Genomic DNA, 18,130 nt, shown 5'->3' on the forward strand with positions numbered 1-18,130 from the left:
CCGGCGGCCGGGATCGGCCCGAGGGGGGCTGAGGGGAGGCGGAGGAGCCGCCGCCGCCTCCCTGAGGTGAGGGGCGCGGGCTCGTCCCTGAGGGAGGGTGGCGGGGGAAGGTGGCGGAGCCGGGGGGAGGCTCTCCCTGAGTGAGAGCGTTTATAAAGCGCTAATTGGTGCTAAAGCGTGGTGGAAGGGGTCGTGAGCTTTTTATTTACGGGTAAACGCATCCCTCGATAGCTTGTGGTGGTCTGGAGACAAGTTTTGACACCCCCCCCTTTCTTTTTTTTTGAAGCAGTGGAAGTGAATTCGGTGTGTCGCTGTCACGGTGTTCGAAGATACCATCGGTTAGAATGTAGTGGGAAAGCATAATCCTACTAATGCTAACTTTGTGTATGGAAAGTGTTTGAAAACAGGACTCTCTCCTCTGTATGTTTCTGTTCAGGACTGCCCCAGTAGCTCTGGTTCTGTCAAAAGCAAGGTGTTATGCTCGGTAAATCTGAGGCAGTTGAGTAAATGCTGTTAACTATTAATAAGAGGAAGATTACTAATTGTGCTGGAACAAGTTTTAAGAAGACGGGTTTAATGTTCCCTGGGATGCTTCCAAGGGGAATATGTCATTTGGTAAATGATGATGAGAATAGTGATGTCCCACACGTGAGATTCTCTGCTGTCGTGCAACATCTCTATCAAAGTAACCCAAAAGAAATCAGAGCCCATGTTGGAACCACATTTTACATTTGTTCCACATCTTGCTGCAGTTAAATAATAACATCCTTTTGTTCCTTTCAATCAGATTTAACTTTTTAACTCAGGCTCGTAATTCTAGGCACTTACAACACATTTAGCAGGCAACACAAATCCAGAAATACTTTACACAGCTACGATGAAGTCCTGCTACATTCATACTTCTGCAGGGGTATAAGTGACCTTGATGCAAGTGAAAATTGGAACAGCCAATGCCCTTGCAGGCCAAATCCAGTAATGTCCTGGCACAAACAGAGCCCATCTAATGGATTGCATCCGTTCTCCGGGCAAGTTTATTTGTACATCTTCTCACCCGTTACCTGGAGGAACCCTTGGCCTTCTCTGCTCACTGGCAGGGAGGGACGTGAGCAGGATGCCTCCAGTTCTGGAAGTGGTAGGGTTAACAGGATGTGTGCTTTTTGGGGGGTGGAGGGGAACCCTTGCTGTAGAGCCAGGCTTGAGGGAAGGGGCAGATAGGCAGTTTTGGGTGTGTCCAAAATTCGGCAGTTCTCCACCCACCCCTCACAGCAGCAGTGTGAGGGAAGTTCTGTTTACTTAGGTCACATTATAGCAGTTTAAAGGGAGGTCATGATTTGGGCCTAAACAATTTTGGTTTATGGCCAACAACTCATTTTCAAAACTATAAATAGGAATGATTTCAGAATACTCTGACAAATAAAAATCAATGGGCAGCAGAAGCCAGCTGAATTGTATTTCAAAATATTTCCAGATATGTCCTTAAGTGAGGCAGTGGGATATTACGTAGCACGAGGAATGCCTTTCATACAAATATTAACCTATTTTCTTTTAATGAGTAGTGACTACATTTAATGAGGATTTGAAAATTTCATTTTAGAAACCTTAGTTCTTACCCCTGGCTAGAAAAGTTGTTAAATGACCTAATAATCTCTTCCATTTTTAGATGCTGCCACTATGATTCTCCACATGGTGCCATTCCCCCAGGACGAAGAGGAGACATCCTTGGTGTGGACACTTTCTGTCGCAGCTCATCCGTAGCCTTTGTCCCTGCTGCCCCCATCAGAAATACAGTGAGGCCTCCACCCATGGCAATTCTAGAAGATGAAAGGGCCACCAAAGCAGTTCATAACTCCTTTAATATAAAGCAAGTATTCTCTGAGCTCCTTTAATTTGTCCACAAGACTGAGGTACTGCTAACCATCCACAGCATTAGCAAGGTGCAAAAGTGGTGATTGTTTTTGTTGGTCACTTGCTTGTCTCCAAGTCTCTTACCAAATGTCATTTTCCTCCAGTAGAAGCCTTGGGTATTCAGCTCTTTTGCATATGAAATGTGTAATGAAGAGACACCCAGCTATTCCTTTTGGCTACCTGTTGAATCCTTCCTACAGATGTCATTGTTGCTTCATGAGTATGCATCGCCCAGCTAGGTTCAAGATCACAGGTAGTCTGTTTTGTTTTTATTTTTGTTTGTTTGTTTTTAGGTTTGTTATTATTCAGTGGAATAAATCCTTGACTATTTTGGCACCTGAGTATGTGGCTGGGTGAACATAACTCTGAAAGGTGTCGGTGAACAGGGTGCACATCATTTAAGGAAAAAATAAAAAGTTTCTGTATATGCTCAAAGGAACAGGGAAGAACAGGGTTAGGAACCATGCAGGCTTTGTCTTCAGTACATAAACTAACTGCTTCTCTCCCGCTCCCCATATAGCAACACCAGTGAAAAGGTACTTCCTTCCATTATTTTTGTACAATTTGCAGGCCATTATTTGACTGTAAACACATAGTCTTACTGTAAAAGGGAGCTTTGAGGACAGATTCTCTTGGGTCCAGTAATTTGAGAAGGATTGTGGATCAGCTAGCTACATGCTTTAAAAGTCCAGTAGATGTATCTGTATTGTTTAGGCTGTAAATTTTACTGGGTGATTTTTGGGGTGCTTATATACCAAGTCCTTGGCACATCTCTTTCGAGGAGGATTTGTACATACCTGCTTGATTTCATGGCTGCTGAGTCCAAAAGCATCCTGCAGGACTTTGGCAGCTCTGTGAATTAGTGTACAGTCTTAGGAGACATGATAATCAGGTAGCCGTGCTTGGCTTTAAAAAGATTCCACTGACAGACCCTGAATGAAATAACACTGTGGGGCTGAAAACAGCAGGCATTGTCAGATACAAGAGATTAAAAGGCTTTTTAGTGTGGCTTAATAGTGTACAGAAGATTGGCTTACTTGTGAGAACTCTTTCATCACATTGATCCTTATTTTGCATTGTGCTTCATACAACAAAAACTGGAGGTCAAAGTCTGCTTTCTTGAATCATCTGACAACGACTTGGTGCTTTTATTGCTTAGTAAAATCTTTTTTTTTTTTTTCTTTTTTTTTTTTTTGTGATGGAGAAATTGATTTTTTGCTGCAGTAGCCAATGTTGAGTAATAGCTGAAGAAAAATACCAAGTTGTAATAATTTTATGAACGCTGTATGTGGCCTGGTTGGTGAGAGGAAGTTACTATAGAATGGGTTTCACTACTTTATATTACTGTCCTGTATGGATGTATTGATCTAACGTAATGGGGAGCTAGCTGATGAAGGAATAAGAGGTAATTCAGCGGTTCCCCTGTGTCAGCTGTATGTGACTAAACCCATGAGGTGGTAATTACAAGATGATAGCTCCAATTCCGAGGGATGCAGCTGTCTTGTCAGGCTGAGAACTAGAAATGAGAGGAGGATAGCATTGGCAGAGGCTGACAAAGGAAATAATTTAACACAGAGCACGACTTTGCAAAAGGAGCTGGGCCTTCCTTTATTGCCAGCAATGGAACAGTAAGACAGACAGAAGGAAAGGCAAGCGCGTTGACTGGTTTATTGTTTTTAAGATCTCTTTTGTCATAAATGGTTTGGTGCTAAGTAAGTGTTTTGTGGTCAGAACTTACTGTTGCTGCTTTGTGAGAGATTAAACCTGCAATGTCTGGGTCTGTCTCAGATCTGCAGAGGTAATCGTGGTTGTTACACCAGGGATGCAACCTGAGACCTGGTCTGCGTGGAGCAAAAAAAAGACAGTCTGAGATCTGGAGGAGTAGTTAACTGATCACTTGCGACCTCAAATTGCAGGCACACAAGTTTTGTTTGATTGTCTTTGAAAATGATTTTGTATATAAATAAGTAACTTTTAGAATAATAGGTAGATTTTCACAAACAGACTTAAACTTGGTGTTTTGATGCTTCTTTTTCCTTTGTATGGCATAGTTAAAAACACAGTATCTGAGGTAAGGAAAAAAATTAAATAGGGTAATATAAGTATCTAATTCATGTCTGAAATACTGCTTAGCTCCTGCTGCTGCAACAGAAAGATAATACGGGTATTATTTTTTCCTCTCTTTATTCACTGTTTATCTCACTGTTGTTTTCACCACTTATCATATATAATTGATTGCTTGTCCCCTGCTGTAAATATGGATTTTTAATACATTGACGTGGTAAAGAGACAGGTTTTTATGTAAAAGGAAAATGCAGCTGCAAAACTTGTTTTTTGCAGAATGGAAGGTTGTGCCATGTTTTATGCTGACAGAGCCAGTCGTGGCTTTCTGCCTCATGGTCTCATGTACAGGTACAGGTTTGTAGATCAGTTGGCTTGAAACTCAGAAGCACGTAATGGAAGAGTAGTAAATGCCATTGGTAAGAGTGGTCTAAGCATAAACAGGAATCCCAGACCGTCCTTTCAGGCCTTTAGCTCTGTTTTTTTTTTTTGTTTTTTTTTTTTTGAGATCAAAGGAGAACTTTGTATTTTGAACAAAATGTGCAAGGGCCCACCCTTCCTGAATTGCATTTTTGGTTATATGTTCAGTCCTGCAGCTGTAATACTCAACAGAAGTTTTTGTTTTCTTTTTTAACCCCCTCTCCTTTTTAATATATATCATGAGAGGATTTAATAGATGTTTTTGTAGGCTAACTGCAAGGAGTCTCTGATCCTACGCTTCTCTTATATTGTGCCTGAGTAATCTGTGAGGGGAGCTGCTGATCATTACCAGTTTGAGTCTAACACCTTTAATTCATCAGAAGTTCGTGTAATGTATTACTTACACTGGATGTAGGTGCCAAAACTGACCTGTAAACCTAAAATTAAATTGGGACTACAAAATTAATTTGACTTAGAGTGTGGAAAATAGGCCATAAATGGAATTCTTATGGGAACAGTATAAAATTCCTCTTTGACATTGATTCAATGTAATTCGTTTCTTAAGAGGGTAACTTTAAATTGCATAACCAATACTTAGTTTTAACCAGCACAGATTTCAAGCAAACTTTGTGGTAAAACAAGTATTGACAAGAACGTTCTGTGGTGTTCCTGAATTTAAGGATTTCAGTGTCTAACTTTATTGCAGTTGGCTATGACAGACATCACCCCCCCCTCCCCAAACCTGATCAGATGGGTGATGCTATGAAATTAACATACTGTTTGTCAAACATCTCCATTCAGTCTCTTAAGTTTTATTTCATAAAATACGCATGCACATAATAACATAACTTTGTGGTAAATATATGGTCAAAACTGAATTCAGAATCTGAATTTCAAGGTTATAACTGAATCAGAAATTTATGTTCAAATCATAGTAATTGACCCCTGATTTGGGAGAATTTTTCAACTTGGACCCAAAAGTTAAAGGTCTGATTAGCTCCAGATCAAAAATATGCATTCTCTGAATGGATGGTGAGTGTTTGATTTATTAATGAAATTAATCTGAGGACTGGAATTATTCTAAATCATTCATATTTTGCTCTGGATGCAAAATATTATTTTGCATTTCTGGATGCTTTGCTTGCTATGCTGCTAGTAACAGTGTTAAGAAACATATTTTCTTTTCTTTCTTGAGATTTAGAAATATTTTGTTGCTTTTAACAAGAACATGTTAATCGTGTCTCATTCTTCAAGTTTTTCCGTGATTGTGACTGTATTTAGAAGTCTGAATTAACAAACGCACAGTCTTTGCATGAGAGCTCATGCATTAGATTGTCTCTGCAGGGGAAAATTTAGGGCACTTAAGCTAATTCGAACTATGAAAACACTAATTTTGAATGTTTTACTGGAATTAACTCAGAATACCCTGGCATTCTGTAAAACGTAGGACAATGCTTTTAAATAGAGTAAGAGTACTCTGAATGCTGGGTCATCTCAAAAGTTGCTTCAAATTTTCTTTCATCTGCAACTGACCAAGTCTTCTGTATTACTTAACACAGTATTGGGCCTGTCCTTTACTAACCATGTAGGTGCAAAAGCAGGTGTAATTTCTATCTGACTGTATAAAGAGCGTATCTGTCCGTGAGACCTTAATCATTTTAGCTATTCCAAGCAATCACTTAAAGGCTGCCTTTTGCAACACCTCATTCACCTGAGCCACTACTAAACATCCTCTTGTATTAGTAGAGTTTAGCAGGTAGCTCTTGCATCTTCTTTCACCCTTCTACGTGCTTAGGGTTGATCTTCTGATGCTGTTAGTTTCTTTTCAGCTCTGAGATGTCTGCATGTCCTTCCAAGAAGGATCTGCCTTTTTCTTGGTGATTTCAAGTTCTTTGTTTTTTCCAAGGTGACTGTCAATGGAAAAGCTGTAAGATCCAATGTGTTATCTCTGTTGTACTGTATTTGCAAATAAAAGTAAAATATGATGAATGAGAATCCATGCTTAGATAGAAAACTGCACATGGAAACCCACCACCATCAAAGACTTGAGAGCTTTTGGCAATTCAAAATATATGCATGTTCTCCTAACTCATATGAAATAACAGTATTGGGAAGTACCTTATGCACAAGTATAGTTCCAAAAAATGAAGCCTAGATTTAAAAAAAAAAAAACGTGTGGACAGAGAATCCCAAACTTCATTAACAGAAATTTAGGACATCCTGAATCATCTCAAATTATAACTTGACCTAACCCTACTTAATAATGAAAACATTTTAAATCAAGAGGGGGAAGTAGATTTGCATTTTTGATGAAGTATAACTTTGTAATTGAAAACACTAGTAATAAAATTTGTGTTTTGCGGAAGTGGAAATGATATTCACAGCTTGAGACTTCCCGTGGCATGACTAGATGAGACTTTAAGCTACCAGATAAGTCATTAAGCACCTTGCATTTGCAATCTATAATAGCAGTAGCTATTTATTATCAGATATGCTTTGTATTGTAATTATAGTAGCGTTAGCCTCTAGGACTATAAAAGTTGTTAAGGAATATGAGAGTGCTTAAACTATGAAAAGCCTATTTGTATGACTCTATAGCTACCCTGAACCAAACACAACCTGTTTCACTAAAAAAAAAAAAAAAAAGCCATTTATTTTTTTTTCTGTCAGTGATATGAATGTATAGCTGCATGGCTTTTGTTTCATGTATGGGAAAGAACAGCGGAGTACAAAGAGTATGAACAGGTGTTTGTCCTGCAGGTGACTCCACGGAACGTACATGCTTTGAGAAAGTTCTTCCTGGACACAGAATTCTGCCTGATAGTTGCAAGTTCAAAGACAAGCACGAAAAGTATCTCCCTGCCATGCATATAAAAGCATTCATTTAAAAAAGAAAATGCATAGGGTTGTTTGGTGCAATGCTTGATATACTGAACTTATTGCTCACTCAGCAAAGGAAATTGCATTGCTTTTGAGATCCACATGTGAACGTAGCACCAGATATTAAAGAAAGTCAAAGTTGGCTGGGTTGTTCCAGTAAGAAAAAACAGTTGAAGAAAATATTTCCCAGTAGAAATCAAGTAAAAATACATTTTATGCTGCAAGTCTAACATTCCAAATTTGAATCTGTAGTCTTTTTTTTTTTTCCCTCAGTGAATGTAGGTCTGATCCAGTAATAACAAAGTAAGCAGGAACATACTTTAGTAAAACCTCATTAATCAGGGCAATCTGATATTAAATACAACGAATATCAGGAAACTATGAGAAATCACCAAGCAAATTTGCTCATTAGTGACTTACTGGACAGCTTTGTGAGAGGTACTTGACTAAAACCCTGCTCCAGTTACTATACATTTAACAAGCCCCATGAATAGCTACGGTCTAACAGCTTCCTGTTTCTCAGGCATACTCGGTAGTATTTCTGAAATTTTATAAAACAATAACCCTCAGGATGGAGGTTGCAGACCAGGCTGGTTGCTTATCAGGGCACTGCAATCCTGGATCCCACATCCTCTGCTGCCTGCTAAGTCCTGGAGACTCCAGTTTCTCATACTGCGTGTGTGCTTGGCAAGCTGCTGCTGCTTCGTGTGGCATGTCTGCCAGAAGTTCACAAGCTACAGGATTTTTATGGATTTGTATCAGGTCAGGAGTTAGTCCTGGATTCGGAAAGCCTCCTGAACCCATGCCCCAGATGCCTACTGACTGCTTCTGTTCTGCATGCTGTGCCCATTAGCACAACGGGCTCCTGTTTGTTGCAGGACTATATGCAGTGACAGAATTAGGGCTGGGGTGTTTGCTCCGAACTGGTTCCATTGCCCTGTGTGTGAACGGAAGATCATCCCAGTAGCTAATCAGCCTGGCCCAAATATCGCCAGTAACAGCTGCTCTGATGTTTCCTCATATTCCCAAGTTTAAACTTACTGGAGTCCACATAAAATAAATAATTAAATAGAAGATGGTGCTATTTATGATTAAAATCACCTGTATGAGGAAAAAAATGAAGAACGAAGAGTTAAGTATGCCTATACAGACATTCATTTGTATAATTCATTTTGTTTTGGATAATGGAAAAGTGGAGTTACAAAGAAAAAGCCTACCGCTTTCTTTTTGGTGGTGGTCATATGCTGTGGGATATTATTTTAGTAACAAAGCAGCTTTATTTTTAGACGTCTATTAGAAAAAACTGATATCGCTGTGATATTAATTCACTAGTTTAGAGACTCAGTGCAGTGGGTCCGGTTCCTATCCCACAGACCAGCGGACACGGATCCTCCTCGTCCTGCTTTAAAGAAGGATGAAGCGGGAGGACCTCGGGCGCTGCCCAGCCCTACGTTTGTAAAACCACGGTCGAGCTTCCACTTGCAGGTCCGCGTCCTCTGGGGCTCTATCCCGGCTGCCGACATGTCGCGGCGGGGCTGCCGCTCGCCCTTCAGCCCACCCCCGGTGTCCCCCGGTGCCTCTCGCTCCGGTCTCCCGTTCCAGCTCCTCCTTCTCCTCCTTCCCCTCCCCGGCCCCCGCCCCTGCCAGCAGCCGGGGCCGCCCTCCCGCGGCTGCGAGCTCCGGCACAAGATGGCGGCGGCCGCTCGCTGGGCCCTGCTGGGCCTGGCGCTGTGGCTCTGTGCGGCCGCCCGGGCCGGCGAGGCGGAGGGGAAGCGTCGGGCGGGGCCGGCTAAGAAGAAGGACATTCGGGATTACAACGATGCGGATATGGCCCGGCTGCTGGAGCAGTGGGAGGTGCGGCGAGGGGTTGGGCGCCCGGAGCGTGCGGGAGGAAGGGAGAAGGGAGGGATGGATGCTCGGTGGCTTTCGGGCGGCTGGGGTTGGTTTGTGTCCCATGAGGGGGCACCGCCGGGCTGAGCGGGTCCCTTGGGTGCTGCCCTCAGCCCGGGCACCTCCAGCCGCCCTCTGCCCAGCGCCACCAGCCCCGACACGCGGCTGGGGAACGACCTCGGCAGCAGAGGCTCGCAGGTGGTGCGATGCCAGCGATTGGCAACGTTGAGCGATAAGGATTTCGTGAGTGAAGGTTGAATAGCAAGAGGGATGTCCATTCCACCTCTACAGAGTGGTTATGTCGTTGGTTTTTGTCTGTTTGTCTTTTGTGGGTTGTGTTTTCCCTTCCCTGCCACCCCTCATTATAATGGTGTTTTCTAATTTCATCTCTCTGCCCTCCATCCCCAGCAGCCCGCCACCTGAACTTTCTTTGACAGGTCGCTTTGGACAGTTCCTCACCACTCATTTCTCCATGTGGTTGTCGTGCTACTGCTCGCTTCTCTGTTTATTTTTGTGTTCTGTCATCTTCTGATAAATGCCAGAGCACTCGTGCCTTGTTTTTACTCGTGAGGCTGTTCTCCAGAACATTCTGCACAAAAACTGCAGGAGAGCTTCTGTCTCATGCAATGCCAGTGACGGCTGCAAGTCAAAATGAAGAAGTAGGGTTTGTATTCGTAATCCGGATGCAGTTACTTCTCTGAGAAGTAGGGGTGCCTGCCTTGGAACCACTTGGCTGGTTGGGGACTCCTTGTTCCCATGAAATGTTACTGTGTCTCTCCGCCTTCAGAAAGGCAGTTTCTTAGAAAATTGAGTTAAAATTTAAATTAAATGACGTAAAAAGCCCAAAGTTTACCTTCTGTTAGTGTTATCATCCAAGGACCAGATAGTCCCAGGTGCTAAAATATCATCTTAAATGATAGTAGTGGGCAAATTCAAGCAAGTTCGGCATAGTAGGAAAAATCATAAACAATAAGCATGGCTGAGTTTGTGAATTAGTAGTTTGGTGAAAGGGAGACGCAAGTTACTGCCTTTGGGACTCTTTGGCTTTGTGTTCTGTTCCAGCTGTGTGGTAAGTAGGGTCAGGAAGCTGTTCTGGTTTTATCTCTTTTGCTAGAGCAGGACTCTGATCCAGTTCACCATGTGCTGCACGAATGCTTGCAGCCATGCTGCATACAGATGTGGCTGAGCAGCTGGAGAGTTTGCAGCTCAGGTTGGCGTTGCCGCTGAGGAGATGCGTGTACAGCCAGGGCCATAGAAGAAAAAAATCTTACTGAAGCAGGGGCTCAACAATTACTGATTATGTGGTCTGCTGGATGGTCAGCTGTATGGCATTTCCCCCGAGAGAAGTTAGGGCAGATGTGGGGAACATGAAAGACTTGAGAGTGGGGTGGCAAATAAAGAAGAAAGGCCGAGAATGGGCTTGATGGGGTGGGGATGAGAGAAACAAAGAAGCCATTATGAATGTGGATAAGAGCAAGAATTATGCTCGGGAGTGACGGGGCACAGGGCGCAGAGCTGTACAGAATCAAGTTTCCTTAGTTTCAGCTGAGTGAGATGATTCTTAATATTCTATATTCCCATGGCAGTCAGCACAGAATCACTGGAGGGTGGTGGTCTCAGCATCCCTGGGGTCAGCCACAAGCCTGGCAAGGTACTGGCACAATGTGTGTGGCTGCCTAGTGAACATAGCATGATCTGGTGGGGAATGAGCATGGGGAGAGAAGAAAAGGATTTTGCTTCAGCAGCTCAGCTGCAGAATGTCAACTAGAGCTTAAAAGTATGAGCTCTGTCTTCTTGCATCCTGCTTTCTTACTTGTGAGACCGTTTTAAAAATTTCTGCTTATATTAACTGCAGATAGATAAGTAATATTTCCTTACGAACATTCATTAGAGATTTCATTGTAATCTTCAGCATTTTTGAAGCTTGTTTTGATACCACTAAAGCCTGAGGGGGCAAAGTTACTACTAAGATCTTTTCAAACTTTTAAGGTCAATGGGTTGAAATAAAGCAGGCTTGCCAAAGTTTGAAAAGTTAAAGGGTTTTAATTTTGACAGCTTGCAGATTTTAATTTTGGTGCCTTTCTACCCCCACAGGGATCAGTGAATGAACTAAGATTTATCAGCATTTGGTGTACTTAGCCATTGTTTTTGGTAGAGAAGAAATAGGGTAGGAAAAATGGGCTTGGTGTGTGCCACCCAGGGATTTCCCGTGTGGTAAGGGACTCTCCCGCAGCCTTGAGTCCAGAGGAGCTGGAAACAGAACTGAGAAATCTTGTCTGGAGGTTCTTCTGTTGCTAAAATGTCATTCTTCCAAACAGTCCACTGTTGCTATAAGCTTCAGGGTTTCTAAGGTTTGACTCTGAGCTATGAGTATTTAATAGGCTATGGAATTAGGTGGCATTTGTTGCTGATATTTTTAAAAATAAAGATACAGGAAGTTGATGAGAAAGGTACAAGAATGTGAACTGAAGGGAGGACAAAGAAAGAAGGAATATATAGTTGTGACTGTATCTATGCAAAGCTTTCCGTCTGACACCTCATGTTAGAGTATACATTAATAAATCTGTTGGACATTTCAAATCAAAAGCTTACACTTTTCTGTCTTTACTTTGTAGATGGCTTTATAAATACAAAATAGTGCGATGTTCTGTACAAGATCACCAAGAAAAGAAGTAGCATGTAGGGGAACTTTTGACTGCTTCTTATAATGTTTCTACTGAAACTGCAATAATAGTGTTTTATGAACATTCAGTTGAATTGTTAAGGGAAAAAAACAGGTAATATATATTCCTAGGTTGGGCTGTCACTAAAGCTGAAGTCAATTTCTGTATTGTATAAGGAGTATTTGCAAACACTTGTTTCTGTCTTTCCCTTTCAAAACTATGAAATAAGTTGGTTTTGCACTAGCCAAACTGGTATGAAGTAAGGTTTAATTTGCTCTTACTTCTGAAGAACATTTTTCATTCAATCATGTAAGATCTTGTACTTCAAAAATACTTTACAAATACAAGTGTTTTCTGGCTTCCTCTACAATAAGCCTTGTCCCACTTAGTGACAGCAGCGGGACTTTCTTAGGCCTCTCCTTTGCTCCCAGTTCACTTAATGTGGAAATGTCAAAGGCATGCGAACTACTTAAATGCGTGCTTCAGACTTGAAAAATTGAAACAGATATGTAATTAGTAAGGAAAGGAGGGATGAAATGTAAGTCATTTACAAATCTCCTTCTATAGTAATTAAACTTTGAAGTCCCCTGCCAGAAAGACAGCACATTGTATGTAATGGAGATGGGAAAAGAGTGTAGGTCGCTTGTATGAAACCTTAACCTTTAAAGGGTAGGGGACACTCCCTGTAGTGTGAGGGTGTTGTGGGAGTTTATACGCACAGACAGAAATGAGAAAGTAATGCATATGGAGCTCTAAAAATTAAGCTGGGCTCCTGACCTCAGAGGCTTCCGAAGGGGGAATATCTCTAGATACTTCTGCAGTTCACATGCCTAATGGAGCAATGGATATTTTTGCTAAATGTTTGAAGTCAAAACAACACCTAAAATATCTACCTTAATTCCCACAGATTTACTAGTGCTTGGGTGAATGCCAGTATAAGATTTCTGATTTCTTTTTTTTCCTTTTTTTTTTATTTCTGTAGTATAAATACTGTTAAGAATCAAATTGTGGCTTAATGTAAGTTGTCACTGTACTCAATCATCTGTATTGGGAGCTTTTTCAAGGGGCAGTAGTTTGAATTCTGCCTTTCCAAATATTTAAATGCCTGTCAACGTCAGCGGAAGCACTAATAATTTCTTTTTTTCTTTTATCTAACAATGTCTTGGTGATTATGTTGTCAGAAAGTGAAATTCTCTTCATCTGTGTGTTAGAAAAATCATGAAACCTTTAATAAAAGTTTTCTTGTGACTTGAGCATTGAAATTCTGAATTCTTTTATTTGTTTAAAGACTATAGTGAGGAAAATGAAATTCTCATTAATGGCAAAGTTCCCAGAACTGAGCATTGACCTTGGTTGTACATTGCTTTTATTATTATTTATATGTCTGTGAGGCTCTTCAGTGCAGCTTTTTCTCAGATCATCTTGTTTGCTTAGTAAACTCCTATGAAACTCCAAAGAAGAAAAAAGAGGTTGTTTTTGAAGTACCAAGATGGAGTTGCGTTGAATTGGCCATCAGGCTGAAATATTTCTCAGTACATGGTAAAATAAGATTCTGCCTGTTGGTATGAAAATGTGCATCATCGCAAGGGGAGGCTTACAAATGGGAAGAGCACTCTTAGTGACATACCCTGAGACAAAACTCGATGTTTCTTTTTAATCAGGAGTCTCCATTTTTTAAACTACTGTCTCTATCAAAGCAAAGTTACTTTGTAAGCAATGGAGAGCTTTAAAAAAAGAACAGTTCTGTGGAACAGGTAATTTTAAATTATCCTTTTCCTTTTCAAAACAGAAAGATGACGACATTGAAGAGGGGGATCTTCCTGAACACAAGAGGCCTCCAGCACCAATAGATTTCTCAAAAATTGATCCAGGCAAGCCTGAAAGTATCCTGAAACTGACGAAAAAGGGGAAGACTCTGATGATGTTTGTCACTGTGTCAGGAAATCCCACAGAAAAGGAGACAGAAGAAATTACCAGCTTGTGGCAGGGCAGTCTCTTCAACGCAAACTATGATGTACAAAGGTAAGCTGTTGTACACAAGGATGAGGTTTTTGCTTTTACAGAGCTCTTATTTCTTTATTCCTGAAAATATTTTTGGTTGTTCATCCTGTGCTCTTCGCTAGCTCCATCGATCCTCACTCTTGCTTTGTTTCTGCATCAGTTTATATACAATTTTGTTTTTCTTCTAAGTCACTCTGGAAAAATTCTAGTGTGGCGCATAGATCTTTTTAACACTTACTCACGATGTGTATATAGCCTAGCTTCTTTTTATCTCATTATGATTCAGCTATTTATCAGTTTTAGCTGCAATAGTTTGCCTTTATGTGTTGATGGAAAACATCACACTTGGAAAACTTGTAACCACAAAAGGCTTTTTGTTGCCCTGGCTAAAAATGAGATTTTTATCTGAGAAAGAGGATGGTTTTGAAGCAGAGGAATGTTGCACTCTTGAATTGAGACTGAGAAGGGTTGCAGTAAGACCATGAAACAGATCTAATGTCCATTAGTAGACTCTATATAGTGTCAAATTAGTTCTAGAGTTTTCTACATAGTCTCCTACTTAGTTGTTTGTAAGCTTAATACTTTTTATTCATGTGTGTGCTAGTGAAATGTTCTCGTCCTCATACCCAAGCAACAACAAAAACAAGACAAATTTCTTGCTTTTAAGTGGATGTCTATCTTGGAATGCTCTGAATTAAACAAAATATTTTAGCACTGGAAAGGCACAGAGCTAACTGGAAAAAATATGTATCTTTCCTCTAGGTTCATTGTTGGCTCAAATCGTGCAATCTTTATGCTGCGTGATGGCGGTTATGCCTGGGAGATCAAAGACTTTCTGATAAGTCAAGAAAGGTGTGCGGATGTTACTTTGGAAGGCCAGGTTTATCCTGGCAAAGGAGCAGATGAAAGTGAGAAAGGAAAAAACAAAACAAAACCTGAAAAAGCAAAGAAGAAAAAAGATGCAGACAAGAAATCTAAAAGCAGCAAAGAGGACAACCGAGCAACCAAGCAGAGAGATGATCTATGACAGTCGCATTAACCAGACTGAATACTGCTCTGCTGTTCCTTGAAGGGAAGCGAGTTTCTGTACAATTTCTGGCTTTACTGGGGGGAAGGAAGGAAGCAGACATTACTGAGGTTAAAAGACTTCTATGTTGAAATACAACGGTTTACTTATTAATGTTGGCCATTTGTTTAGTTACGGGAAAGGTAATGTTTAATACCGGCGACTGACTGGTTTGTAATTCTTCATGCTTTTGTTGTTGTTCAAAGTTAACATGAAAATCTGTGTCTAACATTACAAACTTAAGTGAAAGGGAAGAAATACTGTCTCGGAATACACCCGTGTTTACCTGTAGTAGCTGCTGTCTGTCATGGGTATGCAAGTTGGTCATTCATTCATTGTTGCTCTTAGGTAGCAGAGTTCATTTCTAAAAGATACTTTGGGAAGCCAGTTTGCCAGGCTTAGTTTGCAAAACTGGCTGAAATTGCAGAGAACAGTGTTACAGTGGCCAAAGGTGCCTGAAATTACAGGGTTTAGGACATGTCTGAGTGGACTGCCTTTCTTTACAATAAACAAAAACTCTTCTGTCCATTACCAAGAATGCACAGGAGCGCTTAGAAGTAATAGAAGCTAGGTACATCCTCAACTAATGCACTCCAAATCAGTACAAAAGAGATTCCGTACCCATCAGAATTGATGCTGTTGAGGTTAATGGAATTACAACACCAACAACAGGAATGGTGTCAGGGTGAAAGGAAAAGTCAGATTCTGCACGTTGCTACTGCTGCCAAAGAACTGTGCCCACCAATGCAAATGCTACGTATGCCCCATTATCTTGACAGTGAGTGAGCAGATACAACCTTAACTCAAATTAATTTGTTTTGCTAAGGGTTTGCTTAAATCTTTGAAAAAACACTAGTTTCAATAGAGAGGTACACATGAAATAGACGTACCAATTAATGATGTCTAATAACCAGATCATGGTGATTTTTTAAAAATTTTTTTTGGTAGATTCCTGAGTGACATGGTTGACTGTAAATGAACATTGATTTAAATGCTATGAAGATTGATATTTGGGAGCAAGTCTGATTTCTTCTTGAAAGACTTTATGTAATTAGGAAGGTTTAATGATAATGCAAACTGTATTCCGTTGAATGCATGGCTTAGAGTTGCATTTCCTTTATCCCTTACTATGTGTTAAGGACTAAACGCACCGAGTTTTTTTTTTCCACATTGTTTATTGTTTTCCAGAGTATTAGCACAGTATTAATTGTCTTCATTCAGTAGTACTAAGATAATGTTGCTTTGACTTTTTTTTAAGGTGCTAATATCCAAGTGTTTTGGATGAAAGGTCCTAATTGAACCATAATGGTTGATTTTGTGGAATACTTCCAACATCAAAAGTGCGAAACTGTGACTTACTGAGTGCTTGTTCCAAAATAAATTATGTGGCTAAACTTACTGTTTCATTGAGTAGTAAAACCTTTTAAATAACAATACATTTAGATAGATACCTGGGGAGAAACTAACCCATCTTTGGTTTCTGTAGTTACTTGTAAGGACTGAATGATGTCGATGGAAGTTCCAGGTGATCATTTTTATTTACTTTCAATGGCATTTGTATTGAGTATTAAATAAACCTTTCCTACCACACTTCACTAAAGAATTGTTGGAAAACTGAAAATCATGTATTTCTTCAGGTTTAACTTTTATATACTACTGTTAATCCAAAAACGTGGCAGAGTTGAGATAAGCCTCTGTAGATACTTGGATATTGCACTGGGGAGAGATGTGTAATCTGTTTCTTGTTCATAATTAACTGATCTTTTTTTTTTTTTCTGGTTTTGTACCTCCCTTTTTTTAAAGAATATTGCTTCTCAAAAGATGAACATAATTCAAACAAAACTGTAAATATGACGTTGACCATGTTTTTGTCTTTTTACAACATAAATCTGTAATATAGAGATGACAAATCAGATTACCATCAGAAATGTGTGGAAATGTTCCGTAGTTTTCCTAATGTTACAAAGCATAAGCATATGACTACTTTTTGATCAAACTGTGTTTGTTTTTTTTTTTCCTGAGCTGAATAATTAAGCAATACAAAATAATGGATAATATAGAATCAAATATGCTAAGGAGAGGGGACAAATACTACCCTACAACTCTAGCCCAACTTCTGAGAACAGACACTTGTTTTAATCATTCATAAATCAGTGTTTACAGTAGGCTGGGTCTCTTCCCTTCAAGTTAAAAGAACTGGGAGAGACCAGCTTTGAAATTCGACCAGCCAATTGGCCCATCATTTGCTTTTGAGTGATTAATTTGAATTTGCCAAATGTAGGCATGTTCTGTACCACATAGCTCACTTCATTTTTTTTGTTTGTTTGTTTCTCTTGTTTTTTTAAAGATTTTGCTAGGTATTCTGGTGTTTGACTCGGTGTTTGTTTTTTTTTTTCTCATATAAAATACAAAAAAAAAGTCTTCAAGTAGACTTTGTCTTGCGTTTTCCTTCTCTCTTCTCCCCCTGCCCTCTGCCACCCATGCTTTATAGCCAACAAATGAATAAATATGCTATTAAGTGTAATGTGGTCATCTGGAAGTAACTTAATCACCACGCAGTCTTTCTCCAATATCACAGTTCATAATTCTACTCCAAAACATTTAATGTTCTCTTTCAAAACTCTTTGGGATCCTAGCACTTGTACTGGTGCAGTGCTACATAATCAATGTTATTTTCTATTCATTTAAGAGACCCAAAGACAGTATTATAGATAAGTATAAAAATATCTTCAAAAAGTCATTTGAGGTTGTTAATGTTCTAGAAGTAACCCAGCAAATGCTGTTTTTCACTGTACAGTGTTGTGCATTCAAGTCTCACCAGCCTTCCAACAACAGCTTTTTGTGGCTCTATATGCAGGCAAAAGATACAGCCTTTACAATGAAGTTCAACAAGTAGGTTGGTGATTACAGATCTCCTTGTGCTTGCCTTCTTAAGTTCTACACAGAGGTACATGGAAAAACATCTACTGTCCTGACAGCTAAACTTCTGCTGTTTTTCTCTACTCCATTTAGTTATTTCTCTGTTCTAGTGTTGTTATATTTTCAAGGTTATTGTTATATTTTAATCCAGCTGCCCTTCTCAGAAAAAAAAAAAAAAAAAAAAAAAAAGTTTGACAGTGGTACCACACACAATGTGCATTTTGTAAAACATTTCCAGTTGACAATATTTTGTCTGTTAAAATATTGGAATGAATATCTGTTTTCTTTTTCAAGATAATCCTAATGTATACTGTTTGCCTTGTGT

General features: G+C 40.0%; 1 protein-coding gene across 1 annotated transcript; it reads left to right on the top strand.

The window, feature by feature from the left end:
* The first annotated feature begins 8,915 nt into the window (after positions 1-8,915).
* On the top strand, positions 8,916-17,315 carry MESD (mesoderm development LRP chaperone). Its single transcript, XM_082769139.1, has 3 exons — positions 8,916-9,120; positions 13,609-13,841; positions 14,583-17,315. The coding sequence occupies exons 1-3, from the start codon at positions 8,956-8,958 to the stop codon at positions 14,845-14,847; spliced, it is 663 nt and encodes a 220-aa protein (XP_082625265.1). The 5' UTR covers positions 8,916-8,955; the 3' UTR covers positions 14,848-17,315.
* The last annotated feature ends 815 nt before the right edge of the window (positions 17,316-18,130 follow it).

The sequence above is a fragment of the Aythya marila genome, assembly GCF_965140915.1.
Source record: "Aythya marila genome assembly, chromosome: 11".
NCBI lineage: Eukaryota > Metazoa > Chordata > Aves > Anseriformes > Anatidae > Aythya > Aythya marila.